Consider the following 18,337-nt stretch of genomic DNA (forward strand, 5'->3'; position numbering starts at 1 on the left):
TTTGAACATTTTTAATGTTGATTCCATTTTCTCATCCTAAGTTAAAGTCATCTCAAATTTAGTTGAAGAAATACAAAAGCCCAACAACATTGATCCCTTTTATTCTTTGAATCACACAAAGTTTATTTAACTCCTTCATGAAGCCCTCCCCCAGTTTTACAGTCTTTATGGGTTACGCCACACTGAATACTTACACCATTTATTGTTGGCTGTTTGTATATGAGCTAGCGTAATATATACAGGTGAGTATTTTTTCCTTATGAGGAAACTGCTGTCTTTTCCTTTTCTTTTTAAAAAAATTTTTTTTTAACGTTTATTTATTTTTGAGACAGAGAGAGACAGAGCATGAACGGGGGAGGGGCAGAGAGAGAGGGAGACACAGAATCGGAAGCAGGCTCCAGGCTCCGAGCCATCAGCCCAGAGCCCGACGCGGGGCTCGAACTCACGGTCCGTGAGATCGTGACCTGAGCCGAAGTTGGACGCTCAACCGACTGAGCCACCCAGGCGCCCCTCTTTTTTTTAAAAAAAAAATTTTTTTTTTTAATGTCTTTTCCTTTTCTGTGCTAGTCTTTGTTTTATAAATCTTTGAAAATTTGTTACTACTGTCTTAATTAGTGTCTGTTATAATTCAGGTACTGCAAATACACAAAGTTTAGGGGTGCTTGGGTGGCTCGGTCGGTCAGCGTCCGACTCTTGGTTTCGGCTCATTGTCACGATTTCCCGGTTTGTGGGAGCAAGCCCTGTGTCAGGGTCTGCTCTGTGTCTGCTTGGGATTCTCTCTTTCCCTCTGTCTCTGCCCCTCCCCGCTCACACGTGTGTGCATGCTCTTTCTCTCTTTCTCAAAATTAATAAACATAAAAAAACAGTTAAAATTTAGCCCGTCAGAGCCTAAGGTGGGGAGTGAATGAGTAAGTAGATCATTAACCGCCCCCCGGGTTTGGAATGGAAGTGCTGCAGAGGGCACTTTTGTACCAAAGCAGTGGAGTCGTTCTTCCACTTTGGGGAGGGCAAGGAAAGGTGAAGAACGTGACCTTTGAGATCTGTGGAAGGAATTCCTCCAGGACGTGAGGCAGGAACATGCATGTGGAGAGCTGCCGGGGGGCGGGGGGGGGGGGGGGGGGGGGTGTTTGTTCCTAGTTCAGGTCTCTGAAAACCATCTAATTTGGAAAGTATTGAGAATTGGTTGCTAGTTAATGAGAAGTTACTGATGTTCACAAGCCAGTTCTTTTTTTTTTTTTTTTTAATGTTTATTTATTTTTGAGAGAGAGTGTGAGGGGAGAAGGGCAGAGAGAGAGGGAGACACAGAATCCGAAGCAGGCTCCAGGCTCCGAGCCGTCAGCACAGAGTCGAACAAGGGGCTCAAACTCACGAACCGCGAGATCATGACCTGAGCTGAAGTCAGACACTTAACCGACTGAGCCACCCAGATGCCCCTTCGAGCCAATTCTTAAGGCAGGTCTGAGCTGGCAGAGATGTCTGAGGGGAAACGGAGCAATCACAAGGCACTTAGGAGACATGAATGAGGAAAATCTCTAACGGGTTAGTCTTGATAGGATAGCCTTGTTTTGGGAAGCGAGTTTGATCACACAATTGTCATGTTTAAAAACAATTTAAAAGGGATTCTTCTGAGTACAAGGAAAGAAACCCAGCTCAAATTATTTTACACTAGCATGGGAATCTGTGGGTCTAGTAGCCAAAACGAACATTGGTGTAATTCATGGGATTAGTAAAAAGGTGTAAAAGCTCCAGTCTCGGGAACGGAACCCACCGAGGCACCCTTGGCTGGGCACTCCACAGACAGAACAGGTGGAAAGAATAAAGGCAGATCTAAGGTGCTTCCTGCTTAAGCCTCTTCTCTCAAGACTCATGATAGCAAATTCCTTTCAGCAGAAGAAGCATGTTCTGGAGGGCTCCCAGGAAGGCCCCGTGCCCCATGAGGGAGGGTCCCGGTGAGACTGGAGTCACCCCGGGAAGTATCAGTGTCCCGTGAGGAAGGGGCCCTGTTAGAATGGAGTAGCAGTTGGTTCCATTGAAATAGCAGTTGGGCAGCAGCATGGATGTTCTTTTTATTCAATGTTTATTTTTCGAGACAGAGAGAGAGAGGGTGTGTGAGCAGGGGAGGGATAGAGAGAGAGAGAGAGAGAGAGAGAGAGACAGAATCTGAAGCAGGCTTCAGGCTCTGAGCTGTCAGCACAGAACCAGACGTGGGACTCGAACCCACAAGCTGTGAGATCACGACCTGAGCCGAAGTCAGACGTGTAACTGACTGAACCACCCAGGCGCCCCTGGGTGTTCTTTTTATTCAAACGTTCTTTAAATGGTGCTTTATTTTACCTAACTTTCTTTTTTTTTAATTAATGTGTACATTTCTACCTTTGAAAAAATAGTCTGTTTTGTTTCGACAAAGCAAAATGAGTTGTTTCCTGTACTTGTACGTAGTTTCCGTTGAGAAGGGCAAAGATTTCCTTGGTGACACCCTCATCCTCCACCTGTATCTTAAGCCTTTGGTTTCTAAGAACACAGCCCCTCCCCATTACCTGATAACCTGAGATCATAGTTGAACCTGCTAGTGTTTGCAGTCACTGAGAGTATGTCCTAAGAGAAGCAGGGAAAGTCCCGGAGAAAGCCTTGAGGTTGCTTTCACTTTGCTGATGAGAAGAAGAAAAGGAGCGCTTTGGAAGAGCCCTGGAAAGTGATTTAGAGAGGGACATCCAGGCCGTTAGAGCAGGTGAGGCTTGAGGGATGACAGCCAAGAAATGGTGATCTTCCAGAAAGCAAATTCAGTAGATAACATAGGACAAAATTCATTCATTAAACCTCTCTTTGTGGCATATCCGTGGAACTCTATATTGCAGTGGGAGGAGATCTTCTTAAGAAAAGGCTCTATGTCCATGTATGTGTAAGATGTCAGATAATGACACGCAGTGCTCGGAAGAAGCATCAGCCTCAGTGAGGGGACACATGGCGACAGGGAAGCTCATTTTCAATAGGTTGGGTGGATGAAGTCCCTGAGGAGACTTTTGAGAAGGTCTGTTGTCTTGTAAAGATCAGGGGCGGAGGAGAAGGCGACTGGAGAAGCATGAAGAAGTCTCTGGTGTCATGGAGAGAAAGAAGGCAGACATGACTGAGCGGAGCAGAGTGAATGTGGGCGCAGGGCTGCTCCACTTTGCAGGGCCCGCCCGGCCATGAGAAGAAGTTGTGGTTTTATTCTGAGTATGCTAGGATGCCATCGGAGGTGTGGAACGGGAGAGAAGTAACCGATTCCTATGTCAAGTGGTCACCGTGGGCAGCGTGGGGTCCACTGACTTTGAGTTAGCCGGGAAGCCACTGGAAGGTTTTGAGCAGACGGAGACGTAAACTGACTTGTGTTTTACGAGGATCGTGCGGCCACTGTGTGGAAAAGGGACTGTGGTGTGACCAGAGTGAAGGAATGACATCTGGGTGCCCTCACTAGTGCCAGTGGTAAATGATGGCAGCTTGGCTGGGGTGGGGTGGGGTGGGGTGGTAAAAAATGGTTCAGTTTAGGCTCTTTTTATTTTATTTTTTTAAATGGTTTCTTTTTTTATTTTGAGAGAGAGAGAGAGACAGTGCAAGTGGGGGAGGGGCAGAGAGAGGGAGACACAGAATCTGAAGCAGGCTCCAGGCTCTGAGCTGTCAGCACAGAGCCTGATGTGGGGCTCGAACCCATGAACTGTGGGATTACGACGACCTGAGCCAAAGTCAGACGCTTAACTGACTGAGCCACCCAGGCGCCCCTTAGGCTATATTAGAAGTTCAGGTAGGGTTAAGGACTGAAACTTAAACAATTTAGGGGACTTCTTTATGAAAAAAAAAATATTAAAAAGTATGAATGCAAAGTTTGCTCCTACTGTGAATATTTAGAATAAGAAATAGATAACAAATTTTAGTTTTTAAACACCGCAGACATCAGACAAGTAAGACTCTCTCAGCTACCTGCCACGGCTGGGTGATTACCTTCTTCCATGTTTTGGCTCCTTGCCTCCTTCTTGCCTTGTAGTTTCACCATCAACAGCATCGTATTTTTTCATTATCGATAGACGAGCAGATCGTCCTTTGGCTTCACAATTGGCTGTCAGTGGTGGCACATCTCTCGCTTGCCCTGTACCGTTTTGCTCAAGCGCTACTTGCTGTCTGTGGGGAGGCCCTCGGAGCGACGGTTCTTAAAACGTCCGTGTGCACCACAGTTTTCTGGAGGGCTGTCCGCACAGATGGCTGGGCCTCGGCCCCGAAGTCGAAGGCCCGGGGAGGGCCTGGCCTGAGAGTCTGGGTGTCGGACAAGTTCCCACACGATGCTGATGCTGGTGGCCCGAGGACCTTGGAGGAGACAGCCAGCCCTCGGCTCTCCCTCGGCTGCCTCTGACGTCTCACCTCTTCCAGGCTGGTCCTGGGCTGGTGGTGGGGGGGTGCGCGTGGTGGATGGCCTTGCAGCCTGGGTCACCCTGGCCCTTGAGCGAAGGATGGGCGGGCCGTCTCAGGTCCTTCTCCTGAAAGTCGAGACGGTGCAGCGGCTCCCGACGCCACCGGGGCACGTGGTCCCTGGCACCGGGCAGGTGCGGGATAGTGCTGGCGGGGCACGGGCCTTGCCTACCAAGAACCCCGGGGCGGACACCGCCGAGGGTGCTGTCGGCCCCCGGCAGGCGGCTGGGGTTCCTGCTTCTGTTGTTCCCGGTCCCCACTCCGGTCCCTAGAGGAGAACACACTGAGCTACGGAAGCTTCTTGAGCTTCAGGGTAAGTCTGCCCCTGGAGCAGAGCCTACGCGATTTGCTGGTGCATTGGATGTGGGATGTGAGGGTAAGAAGTGTTAGGAATGACTTCTTGTGGGTGTTTGGCCTGACGGGTGGAGTGCACAGTGATGGCGTTTACTGAGATGAGACAGACTGGCAGTTGCAAAGGAGTGTGTGTGTGTGTGTGTGTGTGTGTGTGTGTGTGTGTGTGTGTGTGTGTTGGGGCTGGGGAAGTGATCATGCATTTTATTTGCACTAGCTTCCTGTGGTTGCCATAACAAACTACCACAAACCTGATAGTTTAAAGCAACTGAAATGTATTCTCGCACAGTTGTGGATGCCAGAAGTTCAACAGCAGTTTCCCTGGGGCCAAAGGTGTGGGCAGGGCTGTGTTCCCTCCAGAGGCGCTAGAGGAGAACCCACTGCCTTTTCCAGCCTCCGGTGGTTGCCCGGCTTCCTTCGCTTGTGGTTTGCGTCACTCCAGTCTCTGCCTCTCTGGTCACATCGCCTTCTGTTGCATGGGTATCAAATTCCCTCTGCCTCTCTCTTACAAGGACACTTGTATTTGGAGTAAGGGACCACCCAGATAATCCAGGGTAATCTCCCCCATGTCAAGAGGACATCTGCAAAGGTCCTCTTTGTAAATTCACCTTTACAGGTTCCTGGCATTATGATGCGATGCCTTCAGGACACCATTCCACAGTCCACTACTACATGAAATTGGAAATTCCTGTTGCACATCCAAGTGGGGATTGGAAAGAATTTCTCGGTAGTGATTAACAGTGGAGCAGTAAGGGGAAAAATGCTTCCAAAGCTGCCATATGTAGGTCACAGTGAATATATGCTTAATGGTTAGTGAAATCTATAGGCTAGAAGATAAGAGAGGTGAAAAATTGGAGCTTGTTGAAAATCTGAGGATTACTTAAATTGTGTTTATTTCATTATGAATAAATGCATCTTGCTGACTTTCAGAGTAATTTGGGAGGAGGGCAGGAGTTAGGTCAAGCAAATTCTGTGGAAGGTCTGGTATTCCATAGGAATAAGAAAAAAGTCAGTAAACATCAAAGGGCCACAGTGACATGTGTCTGATTTCCAGATTTGCTTATGTTGTTTGTTATTTCACCAGACAAGGGTGAATTCAACAACTGGTGTAATTATATGTAAGGAGCAAAATGTTACAGGAGACCAGGTACCTCTGGGAGTCAAAGAACTCATGTTGTGAGATGTAAGGCACCGTGGCTTTTACCAAAAGAGCTTTTTCTGTATTAATGTTGGGAATAAAGGGACCTGTGATGCTGCCGTGGTGCTTGCCCACGTGACATGCTCTACAGAACGGGGTGCTGTTGTTTTGTAAGTGTATTTATTCATTTATTTATTTAGAAAGCAAGAGAGTGAGCGGGAGAGGGGGAGAGACAGAGGGGGACAGAGGATCTGAAGCGGGCTCTGAGCTGACAGCAGAGAGCGCGATGTGGGGACCGAGGTCGTGAACCATGAGATCGTGACCTGAGCGCAAGTCAGACGCTCAACCGACTGAGCCCCCCCAGGCATCCCGGCACGATGTGTTTAAGAGTAGGACTTTATCAGAGCTTTTAAAGGCATTTTGTGTAACGACAAATAACCAGTCAGGAACTCCAGTTGGAAAATCATGATTCACTTTTGTGTCCAAAAATCAGGGTTGGTTTTACTGTTTTCTTACTAATCTTATTAGATATCTAACATGAAACAGATTTGCCCGAAGGAAAGTACGCCGAGGCTGGGGATCTTTTTCTTCGTTACAGATCAGCTATTTGGTGTAGTGCTTAGTGGATAGTGTTGAGAAATTCTGGAGAGATCTGGACATGAAGGAAGTGTAAAATGTTTCTCGTTCTGCTTTCCACGTTCTAATTTCTGCCCAAGTCTTTGCTTCATCCCCACCCGCCAATTGGGTTGAACAGAGATATCTTAGGTTGGCTTTGGGAAGAGTGCCGCTTACTTAAAACGTTATTTGAGAAATGCTTCCTAGTGGTTATGTCAAATGTTCTTAGAGGGTTTTAAAAAAACAAAACCACAGCTCTGACTGTAAACAAAAACATTTATTTGTTATTTCTGTCTTTAATAGCAGTCAGCGGGACGCAAACGGAAACATTTTATTCTGAGATAGTTAGGGCTTGTACACATTTGGACGTTAATGTTTCTGTAAGAGTTTCTAAAATACCCTGAATGTATAGGAACAAGGCAACCGTAAGAGTGGTAATGGTTAACGTTACAAAATTCTCTGGTAGCACGCTGCCCAGGAGAAACACTACGGTCACCTGGCCATCCAGCAGAGGGGACCATGTGGCTCGGAAATCCGAAGAGCAGTGGACGTGTGTGGTCTGCACGCTCATAAACAGGCCGTCTTCGAAGGCTTGTGATGCTTGCCTGACTTCAAGACCTATTGGTAAGACTGAATTTTGATTTTGAGTTCAAAGGCGGCTAATTATACAAAGCTGTATATCTTGTTCCATCTTGAGATTTCCTAAGTAAAATGCTTTCTTTCTGCAAGGTTTAAAGGAATTGCCAGGCTTTGCATGTAAACCATGCTAATATTCTGTTCAGTCCTTTTTTTTTTTTTTCTTAAACGAGGAGTGAAAACATGCTTGTGCTAAAAGAGTATGTGCCTTTGTATCTCAAAAAACTGAGATGATCACATCTGTTCTCTACTATTTCTAATGAATTATTCAATAAAGCTTTGTTTTATGCAGATTTCAGCAACTTTTGAGTTTGTTATTCAGTCCAAGCACTTCATAAACTGAAAGGGAGGATTTCTGTAAGAATATCTTTGCAGGTGGAACAGAAAAATGCTGAATTTTTTCTCTTCTTTATCCTTCCTACCCCTTGTTATTAAAATCTTTACCCAGACAATTGTACTGATTTCATTGAAATCCTTTAAAATAACTCTTTTTACAGCTCACAATTTCATGCGTTCAGAGAATGTAAAACCTCAGAGCGAACCCGTGATTAGGAACCAGCTCATTGATGCAGTTTCTATTGTGTTCTCAAAGTGTTCTCTCTCCCTTCAATTAGAGATGAGAAAGTTCATTCTTGACTTATGGACCCCACATTGTGGTTGCTGTCACAGGGTGTTTTGTTCTCTGGGCGAGAAGGGTGGGCCCCACCCCTTGCACAGCATTGCTGGAAGGGACCACGCCTCCTCTTTCTATCCACTCCCCCCGTTCAGTATCTTTCAGCACAGAGCCCTCAGAAGACCACAGTCTGAGGCCTCCTCATTCATTCCAACATTCTGAAACGCCTCTCTGCATCCCATTAACTATTTTCTTGTTATTTTTCTGAGTATGAAAGACTACAATTTAGAACATAGTATGGATTCCAAAATGCTAGGATGCTTTGTTGAAGCATTTTTAATTAGTGTCAAGTCTTTGTAATTCATCTTTGTCCAATTTTAATAAGGCTTTCCCATTATGTGCCATTCACAGAAAGGGGAAAATGGGTGATGGGCACTGAGGAGGGCCCTTGTTGGGATCAGCACTGGGTGTTGTATGTAAGTGATGAACCACGGAAATCTGTCCCCAAAACCAAGAGCACGCTGTATGTTAGCCAATTTGACAATAAATTATATTTTTAAAAAAGAAACATTTTTAATTAATGTCAAGTCTTTGTAATTCATCTTTGTTTAATTTCAGTAAGCCTTTCCCAATATGTGTCATTCACAGAGACATTCCTGATAATCCAGAAACAGGCCTCTAACTGCTGATCTATATACCATCCCTTAATTACCACTGCTTTATTGTGTTGCCTAATAGGATCAAAATTGGTAGCTGAATGACTTTTAAATGGTAAAAAAATAATAACAAGCAAATATAAATCTCTGTTAAAGCCACCTCTGCGCTGCTAGGAGTTGGTGAAATATTGCCCTTTCTATGATACTTTTATTTCCTAACGAGAAGACAGTTAATCCTGAATTGTCCAAACTGTGTTGATAGTTCTATGCATTCACCATCATAAGTGAACTAAAAGTTTTAACGATATAAAAAGATGTTTCGGGGCACCTGGGTGGCTCAGTCGGTTGAGCGTCCAACTTCGGCTCAGGTCATGATCTTGCAGTTTGTGGGTTCGAGCCCCGCATCCGGCTCTGTGCTGACAGCTCGGAGCCTGGAGCCTGCTTGGGATTCTGTGTCTCCTTCTCTCTCTGCCCCTCCCCCACTCACGCTTTGTCTCACTCTGTTTCTCAAAAAATAAATAAATGAAAAAAAAATTTTTTTTTAAAAGATGTTTCAAATAGTCAATATATTATCACACTTCTAGGAACTCTGAAGTATCACTTCTCTCTCCTTCCAGATTCAGTAATCAACAATGAAGACAATTCTATTGCCTTTGACAGCTTAGTGAAGTATCCTTGTAATAGTTTTGGAAAACCAAGTACAGAGGTGAAGGTCAACAGGAGAACAGTATTTGGAACTACAACCCTTGTCTTGACCGATTTCAGCAATAAATCCAGTGCTTTGGAAGGAAAAACAAGCCAAAGTGGGATACTAGGCAGAGAATTTCAAAACTCTCCTCCGACTGACATGTGTTTTAGGGATCCACTGCACCCCTCCAAGGAGAGAGCAAACCATAGAACTCAACCATCTAACAGAGTAAACGGATCACCTACGGCCTGTTCTCAGTCCAAATTATTTAGTCCAGCCTATAAAAAGTTGAAAACAACCCACTCCTCATCACCAGACCTCAAAAGTGGTAGCCCTGGATTTTCTAACAGGTATGATACCTCTAACGTTGATCTTGAAGGTATTTGCATTAAGTTTTGAGAAGCAGAAGAGTCGGCCCCTGCTAAGGAAGCTGCATTGATGTTGGTAAGGTGAATCAAACCCGGAAAGATGACTATAGCCATCTCCTTCCTGTGTTTTCTCTAGCTTATGATGTTAGGGAAGGGAAGAGAATGAAAAACAGAATCTTCTGCATCTATCTGTAAAAAGTTATTTTACTCTTTTTTTTTTTTTTTTTAAGTTTATTCATTTTGAGAGAGAGATAGCACAAGTTGGGGAGGGGCAGAGAGAGGGAGAGAATCTCAAGTAGGCTCCTAGTTGTCAGCGCAGAGCCCGACGTGGGGCTCAAACTCACAAAACCGTGAAATCACGACCTCAGCCAAAATCAAGGGTCTGGCTCTTAACCAACTCAGCCACCCGGTCACCCCCAAAGTTACTTTATTCTGACTGTAACCATGTACGTGCTCAGTACAGAATATTTGGAAAATACTGCAAAGTATGAAGAAAAATATCACCCGATAGCAATTACCACTGTTAGCATTATTTTAAAACATTTTTTAATGTTTATTTTTGAGAGAGAGAGAGATAGAACGCGAAGTGGGGGGCAAAGAGAGAGGGGGACACAGAATCCGAAGCAGGCTCCAGGCTCTGAGCTGTCCAGAGCCCAAAGCAGGGCTAGAACTCACACGCTGTGAGATCATGACCTGAGCCGAAGTCAGAAACTTAACCAACTGAGCCACCCAGGTGCCCCTGCATTTTTTTTTTTTATATTTCCTTCCAAAGAAAGATAGTTCTTCCAAAAGGGAGACTATTAGTCATGAGAGTTTGGTATGTGTCTTCTAAAGAGAGAGAGAGGAGATACTTTCAGCAGCATTGCTGCCGAAGAAGGTGGCTGTATTCCAGCCGTGTGGGATGGTGTGTGTTTCAGCCACGAAGGCCCAGAGAGCGTGTGTGCCACAGTTGGAGCTGAACTTGAAAAGTTGTCATTGCAAATTCGTGAATACAGGCAGACCAGGTATGTTTTGAGACTCTGACCTTCCCATCTAGAAGCAGCCTCCCAATGGCTGTCGCTGGAGATAGAGAAATTTTACTAAACGATGTCCCCCTTCTGTGATTACGGCAGCACCTAGAACTACCTGTCCACACTCTCTAGATCTTTATCTGGGGCTTCTCTACTCTGGCCACCTGCTCTTGGGCCTCCGTCAGAGAGAGACATGTCTCCACAGTTTTCTTTTTCAAGCTGTGTTTTCCTTTTTCCTTCAGAAAGCAGGTGCCGTACATCCTGCGTTTTTAAATAAAGTGAAGTTGGAGCATTTCCTTCCCATGGGTGCTGTCTTGCCAGTGGGAGAGAGGCGGAGGGAGAGTTGGTGTGCGTGGGATCTCATGCGATCGCAGGCGGGATTTGCGTTACTGGCTTCTCCACCGATGGGCTGTGTCCTGGCTGAGTGGAAGGTTCTTCCCTTGGGCCGCACCACCAGGGGCCACTTGATGTGCAGGCCCAGACCAGGCTCTGGGAACCCTTCGTTCGAGCTTACTTGCTAACAGATTTCCGAGGCAGTGTGTGGTCAGTACATGATTTTGTCTCCAGTTTCCTGTCATGACACTAAATTTGCCATCGGTTAGTCTTGATGATTTCTCCTTGACCGTCTCCCAAAAAATCTCATTCACAGTCATTTATAATATCTGTTTTAACTTGTGTCCATAATACTAAGAAATGACAGATGTTTGAATTAAGCTATGGAGGCCAAGCATTTAAATGACTGGATCAGGACTAACTTTACATTTTAATCCCAATTAACATCTAATGAACCCTAATCAGAGGTCATGAAGGAGGTAGGGTCTGGAGCATCTGAGTTGGGAGACCATCCTGTAAGAAAGTCATTTGTTAAGTCTTTTCTGTAGCTTAAGAGCAAAGATGTAGATGTGATCATTTTAGTGTTGTGGCATTCTTTGTACTCAGCTGAAATATCTTGGCATATTTTTGTTTCCTTAGTGCTTTGTAGAAAATCTTAGACAATTTAACTAATGAATTAGGGATTTAAAAAAACATTACTGTAACCTTAAATTTAAATGATTTCTTCATAAGCCATTAGTAATAGGGTCATATGATTAATCACAGTGCATAACATTACTTAGAAACGCCGCAGCCTATGTATGTGTTGAATATAAGAACCCCAGGACTGAGACTCTAAAATCAATCAAGATCAACTAGCAGAATAAATGTCAAGTGATGAAATACATTCACCCAGCAGCCCTTCTGCACCCAGCTACTTTACAAGGAATAAATTGCAAATTACTGTCATTTATTTCATTTTTCTCCTTGTCTGGCAGCTTCAGTGTTCATCTTGTGGACAAGATGCCCAGCAGAAGCTCACAACCTAATATGTGAAAACAGGTGGTCCACTCAGAGAATTTATAGGCAGTTTATTTTTTTTCTTTAATAATTATATGGTAATTAATTCGCCTTTTGTTCTCTTAATTACTGATCCCATCACTACACTACACGATACATGCTCTGTTGACGAGGCATATTTTCGGATTGGTCTTTGGATATACCGGAGTTTTATCCAGTGACCGGATTATGAATTAGATGGTCGAACCAGTTTTTTAGCAGTTCAGAGTACCTGCTAGAAACAGTTTAAAGTCTTTGATCCAATTAGTGTAAATACAGAACAAAACACAGTGGTACATATTCAGAGAATCCATGTGTTTGTTTGGGTGAAGGTTTCTCCTGAGCTGGTGCAGAGGTTTGCTTGGGTGAGGAAATAAAACTGGCAGAATCACTACCATTTTCTCACGTCTGTTACATCAAGGTTGGCAGAGTGCCACCTCTAACACCAGGGAAACACCCCTTATTCATGCTTCCTGTAACCTTCAGGGTATTCGATCCCCAAGAGAACCACCTGGGGCCAGCTAGGATGAGTCATTTTACCTCCCTGTGTTTGTTTTCATTCTTGAAATGCCACTGAGCTACAAAATCTACATTCAGTGAGACTGAAGGGTTCAAAAAAATGTAGACAGTGGTTTTATTATAAAGAATCACCCTATCTGTAAAATTAGTTAAGCCATGATGAATTGAGCATTGAAAACCTATCCATTTTAAAATTACACAGTTGTGCATGGTGATGTATTCTCTCTTGAGAAGAGTTTTTATCTGAGCTGTGTTCAGTGTTATTTATTCATTAACAAATATTTATTGAAAACCTATTATGCATCAAGCGCTGCTCAGTTCACATGACTTTTACTTTAGGAAACTACGGTTGGCAGAGCCAAATCCAGCCTCCCGCCTGATTTTATAAATAAAGTTTTATTGGAACACATTCCATTCCCGTTGGTTTCCATAGTTTCCATGGCCGCTTTTCATGCTACAATATCAGACAGAATTGAGTAGTCGCAAAGGAGACTGTTAAGACCCACAGGCCGAAAATATGTGCTATCTGAAAACATTTGTCAACCCTGATCCATTAACAGACCATTTATAGTCTATTAATGTTCAAAGTGATGGTCCTAATTATAAAATAAGTTGAACTATTCTTATGCTAAGTTTACCTAAGAAAATGTTCTGCTACAGTTTACAAAGTTCTTAAATAATGATGGAAACAAAGAGGAACCAGGAAGTCCTCGATTCCTCAGAACATTTATCCTGGATGATGTTTTCTATCATAAAATTAAGATTAGCTGTGCATAGAGTTGATGCGATCACAAGTGGCATCAGTATCTTGGTTACGTTCACTCTGCTTCACGACTCAATGTGCATATGAATCACCTGGAAATCTTGTTAACATGCAGATTCTAATTCAGTAGGCGATCTGGAGCAGGGTGGATAATTCTGTATTTCTTTTACTTTTTTAAGTTTATTGATTTATTTTGAGAGAGAGAAAGAAGGGGGGAGGAGCAGAGAGAGAGAGAGAGAGAGAGAGAGAGAGAGAATCACAAGCAGACTCTGCCGCACTGCCAGTGCTGAGCCTGACAAGGGGCTCGATCCCACGAACTCTGAGACCATGACCTGAGCCGAAACCAAGAGTCGGACGCTTCACAGACTGAGCCCCCCCAGGCTCCCCTAATTCTGTGTTTCTCAGGCTCTCCCAAGTGATGCTGATGCTTCTAGTCAGCAGCCCATACTCTGAGTGCCAGGGATAAGAGAGCATATGGCTGTTGTTTTTCTTTAGCTTTATACCAAGGAAGAAAATGGAATGAAAGACAGAAATGAGGAGCCAGAGGGGACCCCTGGAGCCTTTTATCCCCAACTGAATCCTACCTTCCACCCTTCCACTTTGCCCCTCCCCAGGAAAGCTTTACTAGGAAAGAGTTTAAACCTCTCTTGGCTATATGGAACTCTGGAGATTTCTAGGTTGAAGCAGATGGCTTGGAAGTGTTCAACTAATTGTTATCTAAGACAGCCACTTCCATAATAATGTAGAAAACTGTTTGCAAGTGTGTATTTTTTTTTTTTTTATAAGAAAGCATCACTTCACTCCTATCAATATTCTTTACCTTTTTTTTCTTTCTCGTAACAGTTTCTTTAAAAGCACATTTATGGTCTACTTGCTTTGGTTTCAGTGTTTTTTTTTTTTTTTATTAAAAAAAATTTTTTAAATGTATTTTTGAGAGACAGAGACTGAGCGTGAGTGGGAGAGGGGCAGAGAGAGAGAGGGAGACACAATTCCAAGCAGGCCCCAGGCTCTGAGCTGTCAGCGCAGAGCCCGACTCGGGGCTTGAACTCATGAGTAGTGAGATCACGACCTGAGCCAAAGTCAGACGCTTAACCGCCTGAGCCACCCAGGCAGCCCCACATTTTTGATGTTTCTTGACTTCTCTGCACCACCTAGATATTTAACTTCTCTTGAAGTTAAAATTTTAATGTATCCTCTTTTGGAAGGGGCATCGGAAAAATGGAGGGAGTATGGAAAAGAAAATCCTGTTGCCTTCCAGCTTTGCTATTTCTGGATGTTAATACAGTTGATCCTAATTGTGGGGGAGAATAAAGCTTCCCTACTGGCTTGACAAAATACACATTTCTTCTCTGCCAGGCAGCCCAGGCCTTGCTGAAATAAGACTGCAACTATTATAGTAGCCTTGATCAAAGAAAAGCGTAGAAAATTGTCTTTAAAATGGACGATAGAAAGACTGATCTTTTTGCCCTTGTCACAGCCATCCACGAGAGCTTGCTACCGATGAGGAAATAATTAGAGAAGACTGTCATTCTAGTTACTTTGGGGGCTGGGGAGCTACTGAACTTGAGAATATTTTAGAGGAAATGAAAGTGGCCACCCTATACTACTGAGTAAGGGAAGAACCAGTTATCACAAATGAAAACTAAGGAAAGTAGGTGTGCTGGGTACACATTTCAGCTGTTTTCGTACTTCAGAAATGTTAATTGCATGCTTTGGGTGCACAGGTGGCTTTGGAGGTAAGTTAGGATTACCTGAAAAAAACAGGAATTAAACAGATGTGGTAGCAGTGTGTGGAATGACATGCCATTGACCCTGGTCCCCTTTTTGGCACCTCGTCTTTGTACAAGCAGAATTCTTTTTTTTTTTTTTTTAATGTTTATTTTTTGAGAGAGAGAAAGAGAGAGTGAGCAGGGGAGGGGCACAGAGAGAAGAAGACACAGATTCTGAAACAGGCTCCAAGCTCTGAGCTGTCATGACAACACAGAGCCCCATGTGGGGCTCGAACCCACAGACCATGAGATCATGACCTGAGCCGAAGTCTGACACTTAACCGACGGAGGCAGCCGGGTACCCCCTGTACGAGCAGAATTCTAATGCAGGGGAAGGCGGTGGGGATTATCCCTTTAGCGCTGTTGGGCTGTAGTAACTTTGTAACCTGTCGTTACAGTGAACTTGGAATTAACATGACAGATGGTACCTGTGCATTAAATGCTGGCAGTCCTCGCTGCGGTAAACACAAGCGCCTGTGTGTTCTACGAGTTGTGCGGAAGGATGGCGAAAACAAGGGCAGGCAGTTTTACGCTTGTCCTCTACCTAGACAAGCGCAGTGCGGATTTTTCCAAGTACGTGTAAGATTTTTTCAAGCTCGCTGTAGTGTCATCACATGCTTCCATTATTAAGATGTAATGAGTAGCGATCTTGTTTTCCGCTTTCAGCTTTAAGTTTTATTTATTTAATTTGTTCACCTTTAAATTTTAAAGAGCCACACTGACATTCAGTCTAAAGCCTGAATGTTGAAGAACATAAAACTCAAGGAGCTTCATCAGAAACTGAAAAACTAATCAAATAATAGCCGTTAGATGATTCTGGTGTAGCCCGTGTGTAACCACAGGTGCAGATGTGTGGTCCTTGGTTTATAAAGGTAGAAAGGGACTGAGTGATTTACGCAGGTGGCGAATAATTCAGGACACAAACGTGTTTTTCCTCCCTTCCACAAAACCTTTCGTGTATGCCCTGGGGAGAAGTACACGGGGGGGGGGGGGCGGAAATCACAGACATACCTTGGATTTACAGTAAACGTAGTGAATCCTATCACACAAGCTTGCACAACAACAACTTAGATGTAGGGTGGTTCCTCCCCCCTTGCCGTTCTGGGAGCGTGTCCCTGGAAGTGAAGACAGGACAGGACACTAGAGTCTGGAGTCCGTCTTCCTCCGACTCACCTTCTGTGTTTCTCAGAATGTGAGTCTCTCACTATGCTGACTGGTTTCAATGTTTAAATACATATTTCTGCAACCAACTGCTACATCTAGTGCATAACTGCAAATACTGATCTGTCTCAGTGCTGGAGCAAAAATTTTCTGACTGGGCTTACTGAGCTTGAAAACCTCTGTCTTCAGTGTGGTACTTTGCTAAGGAACTTTCCAAGGAAAACTGGATAATGACTGGGTCTGAACCCCTGCATGAGCAGTGACTGCATCCTACTGAACTGACAACATTCCCTCAAGGAGCTTTCGTAGACATAATGGAAAAAATATTAGGTAGAAAATTAATAATATTACAGCCTGCTTTATAGTTCCCTTGAGGCCAACGTTTATAAGAGTAATACAGTGGAATCTGCCTAAATTCATCCATGTAATTCTGTATTGGATTCTTTTTATTGCTAAGAGATGAAGGAAGGAAGTTGAGTATTAAAATCATAACAAATCTTTGATCTTAATCGGTTTAACATAGCAGAAACACTGGTGATGGCTTTGCAGCAAGATGCTGATCGTTCTCAATTATTTTCAGTAAAGCAAGAGAACCCCTGTAAACATGTCTGTAGACAAAGAGAAGCTGAGCATTTGGGCAGTTTTTTGTGTGATTCAAGCAAATTTGCAGGAGAGATGCTTCGTACAGGATGTAAGCTTTTTTCAAGGGCAAGCACTAATGACTTCTGTCTATTTTCCAATGTCAGATTAACAGTGGCAGGGAACACGGGATGCGCTAACCAGATGCACCCAGGCTTAGGCTGTACGTGTTTCTAACCTGCATCCAAACTTCCCAGTCCTTCTGTTTTAACCCTGTAGTGGGCGGATCTGTCCTTCCCATTCTGCAACCATGGCAGACGCTCTATCATGAGGACGGTGTTGAAGATTGGACCCAATAACGGAAAGAATTTTTTCGTGTGTCCTCTTGGGAAGGCAAAACGGTGCAATTTTTTCCAGTGGGCAGAAAATGGACCAGGAATAAAGATGATTCCAGGATGCTAATATTTTCTCCTTCTGTGGAATATCTGGCATTTAACGCCTTTAAACCATACATAATGTTTCGTTCCCTTTTGTTTAATAGAAAGGTTGTAAAACATCCTGGCACATTGTATAGTGACAGTAATATATGAGAGCTGTTCACTTTTTTTTTTTTAATGTATGCTGCTTTCCATTCTTGGCTGTGTATTTTTTTTACCCTGATAAAGGCTATATGTGTTCCATCGAATGTATAGTATATTCCACTTATCATGTTTATATAATACATTTAATAATGACAATAAAGAATTTTTAGTGTGCTCTTGGCCTCTTGTAACTTCTTTGGGGAAGCATTGATTGGTTTTTGGTTTTTTTCTTTTTGAGAGGATTATGTAGTCCAGTGAAATAGCTAATTACTTTGTCTGCAATGAGTCATTTTCTCAGGGATTGCCACTCTTCATAGCATATGATTAAAGGTACTTCTTGTTTTCGTAAATGAAATTTAAGATGAGATCACCTCTGGAAAAGAATATTTCTGTATTCTTTTCAATAACATCAAGTTCCTCTTAGACATTAGAGATAAGCCAAATACTTGGATAGCTTAATACATTTTCATGGAAACTTATGGAGATTCAGAATATAAAAGTAACATTTAAGAACAGAAGAAGTAGTCTGTATATCTTTAAAAGAGAAGTTGATTTAAATGTTTCTGATTGATTTTAATATCTGAAATTAATTTTTAAAAATAAGTCCATTTATAAAGCTTAATACTGTGCTTTTATTTTTTTATTTCTCATTTTAGTTTCTCTCCCTTATTTTATCCCCTCAAATTTAGTGCAGGTAACTATATAATTAAAGAAAACTTCAATGTTAGGTTATTTCTGCATGTTTGTGGAAAATTCCATTCAGAGCTGATTCAGTCTAGTAAAAAGATTTTTTATAAAGAAAAGGACAAGGGCACCTGGGTGGCTCAGTCAGTTAATTGACTGTTGATCTCAGCTTTGGTTTTGATCTCAGGGTTGTGAGTTCAAGCCCCACATGGGGCGTGAAGCCTACTTTAAAAAAAAAAAAAAAAAAAAAAAAGACGGGCTCCTGGGTGGCTCAGTTGGCTAAGCATCTGACTCTTGATTTTGGCTCAGGTCATGATCTCATGGTTAATGGGATCCAGCCCTTTGTTGGGCTCTGGGCTGACATCACAGAGCCTGCTTGGGATTCTCTGTCTCTGTCT

The 18,337-nt window shown here is 43.4% G+C and overlaps 1 protein-coding gene across 4 annotated transcripts in view; it reads left to right on the forward strand.

Moving 5' to 3' along the window:
* The window catches only part of NEIL3 (nei like DNA glycosylase 3), a 97,850-nt gene extending 80,420 nt beyond the window's left edge, over nucleotides 1-17,430 (forward strand). For 3 of the 4 annotated variants that reach the window (XM_042934221.1, XM_042934224.1, XM_042934223.1), the window contains exons 7-11: nucleotides 7,008-7,165; nucleotides 9,064-9,484; nucleotides 10,420-10,506; nucleotides 15,333-15,507; nucleotides 16,954-17,430. In XM_042934221.1, coding sequence (XP_042790155.1) covers nucleotides 7,008-7,165; nucleotides 9,064-9,484; nucleotides 10,420-10,506; nucleotides 15,333-15,507; nucleotides 16,954-17,136 — 1,024 coding nt within the window. In that variant the 3' untranslated portion in view covers nucleotides 17,137-17,430. The remainder of the gene's footprint in view (nucleotides 1-7,007; nucleotides 7,166-9,063; nucleotides 9,485-10,419; nucleotides 10,507-15,332; nucleotides 15,508-16,953) is intronic. The other variant, XM_042934222.1, reaches the window with a different exon arrangement.
* Nucleotides 17,431-18,337: the final 907 nt, after the last annotated feature.

The sequence above is a fragment of the Panthera leo genome, chromosome B1, assembly GCF_018350215.1.
Source record: "Panthera leo isolate Ple1 chromosome B1, P.leo_Ple1_pat1.1, whole genome shotgun sequence".
Classification (NCBI taxonomy): domain Eukaryota; kingdom Metazoa; phylum Chordata; class Mammalia; order Carnivora; family Felidae; genus Panthera; species Panthera leo.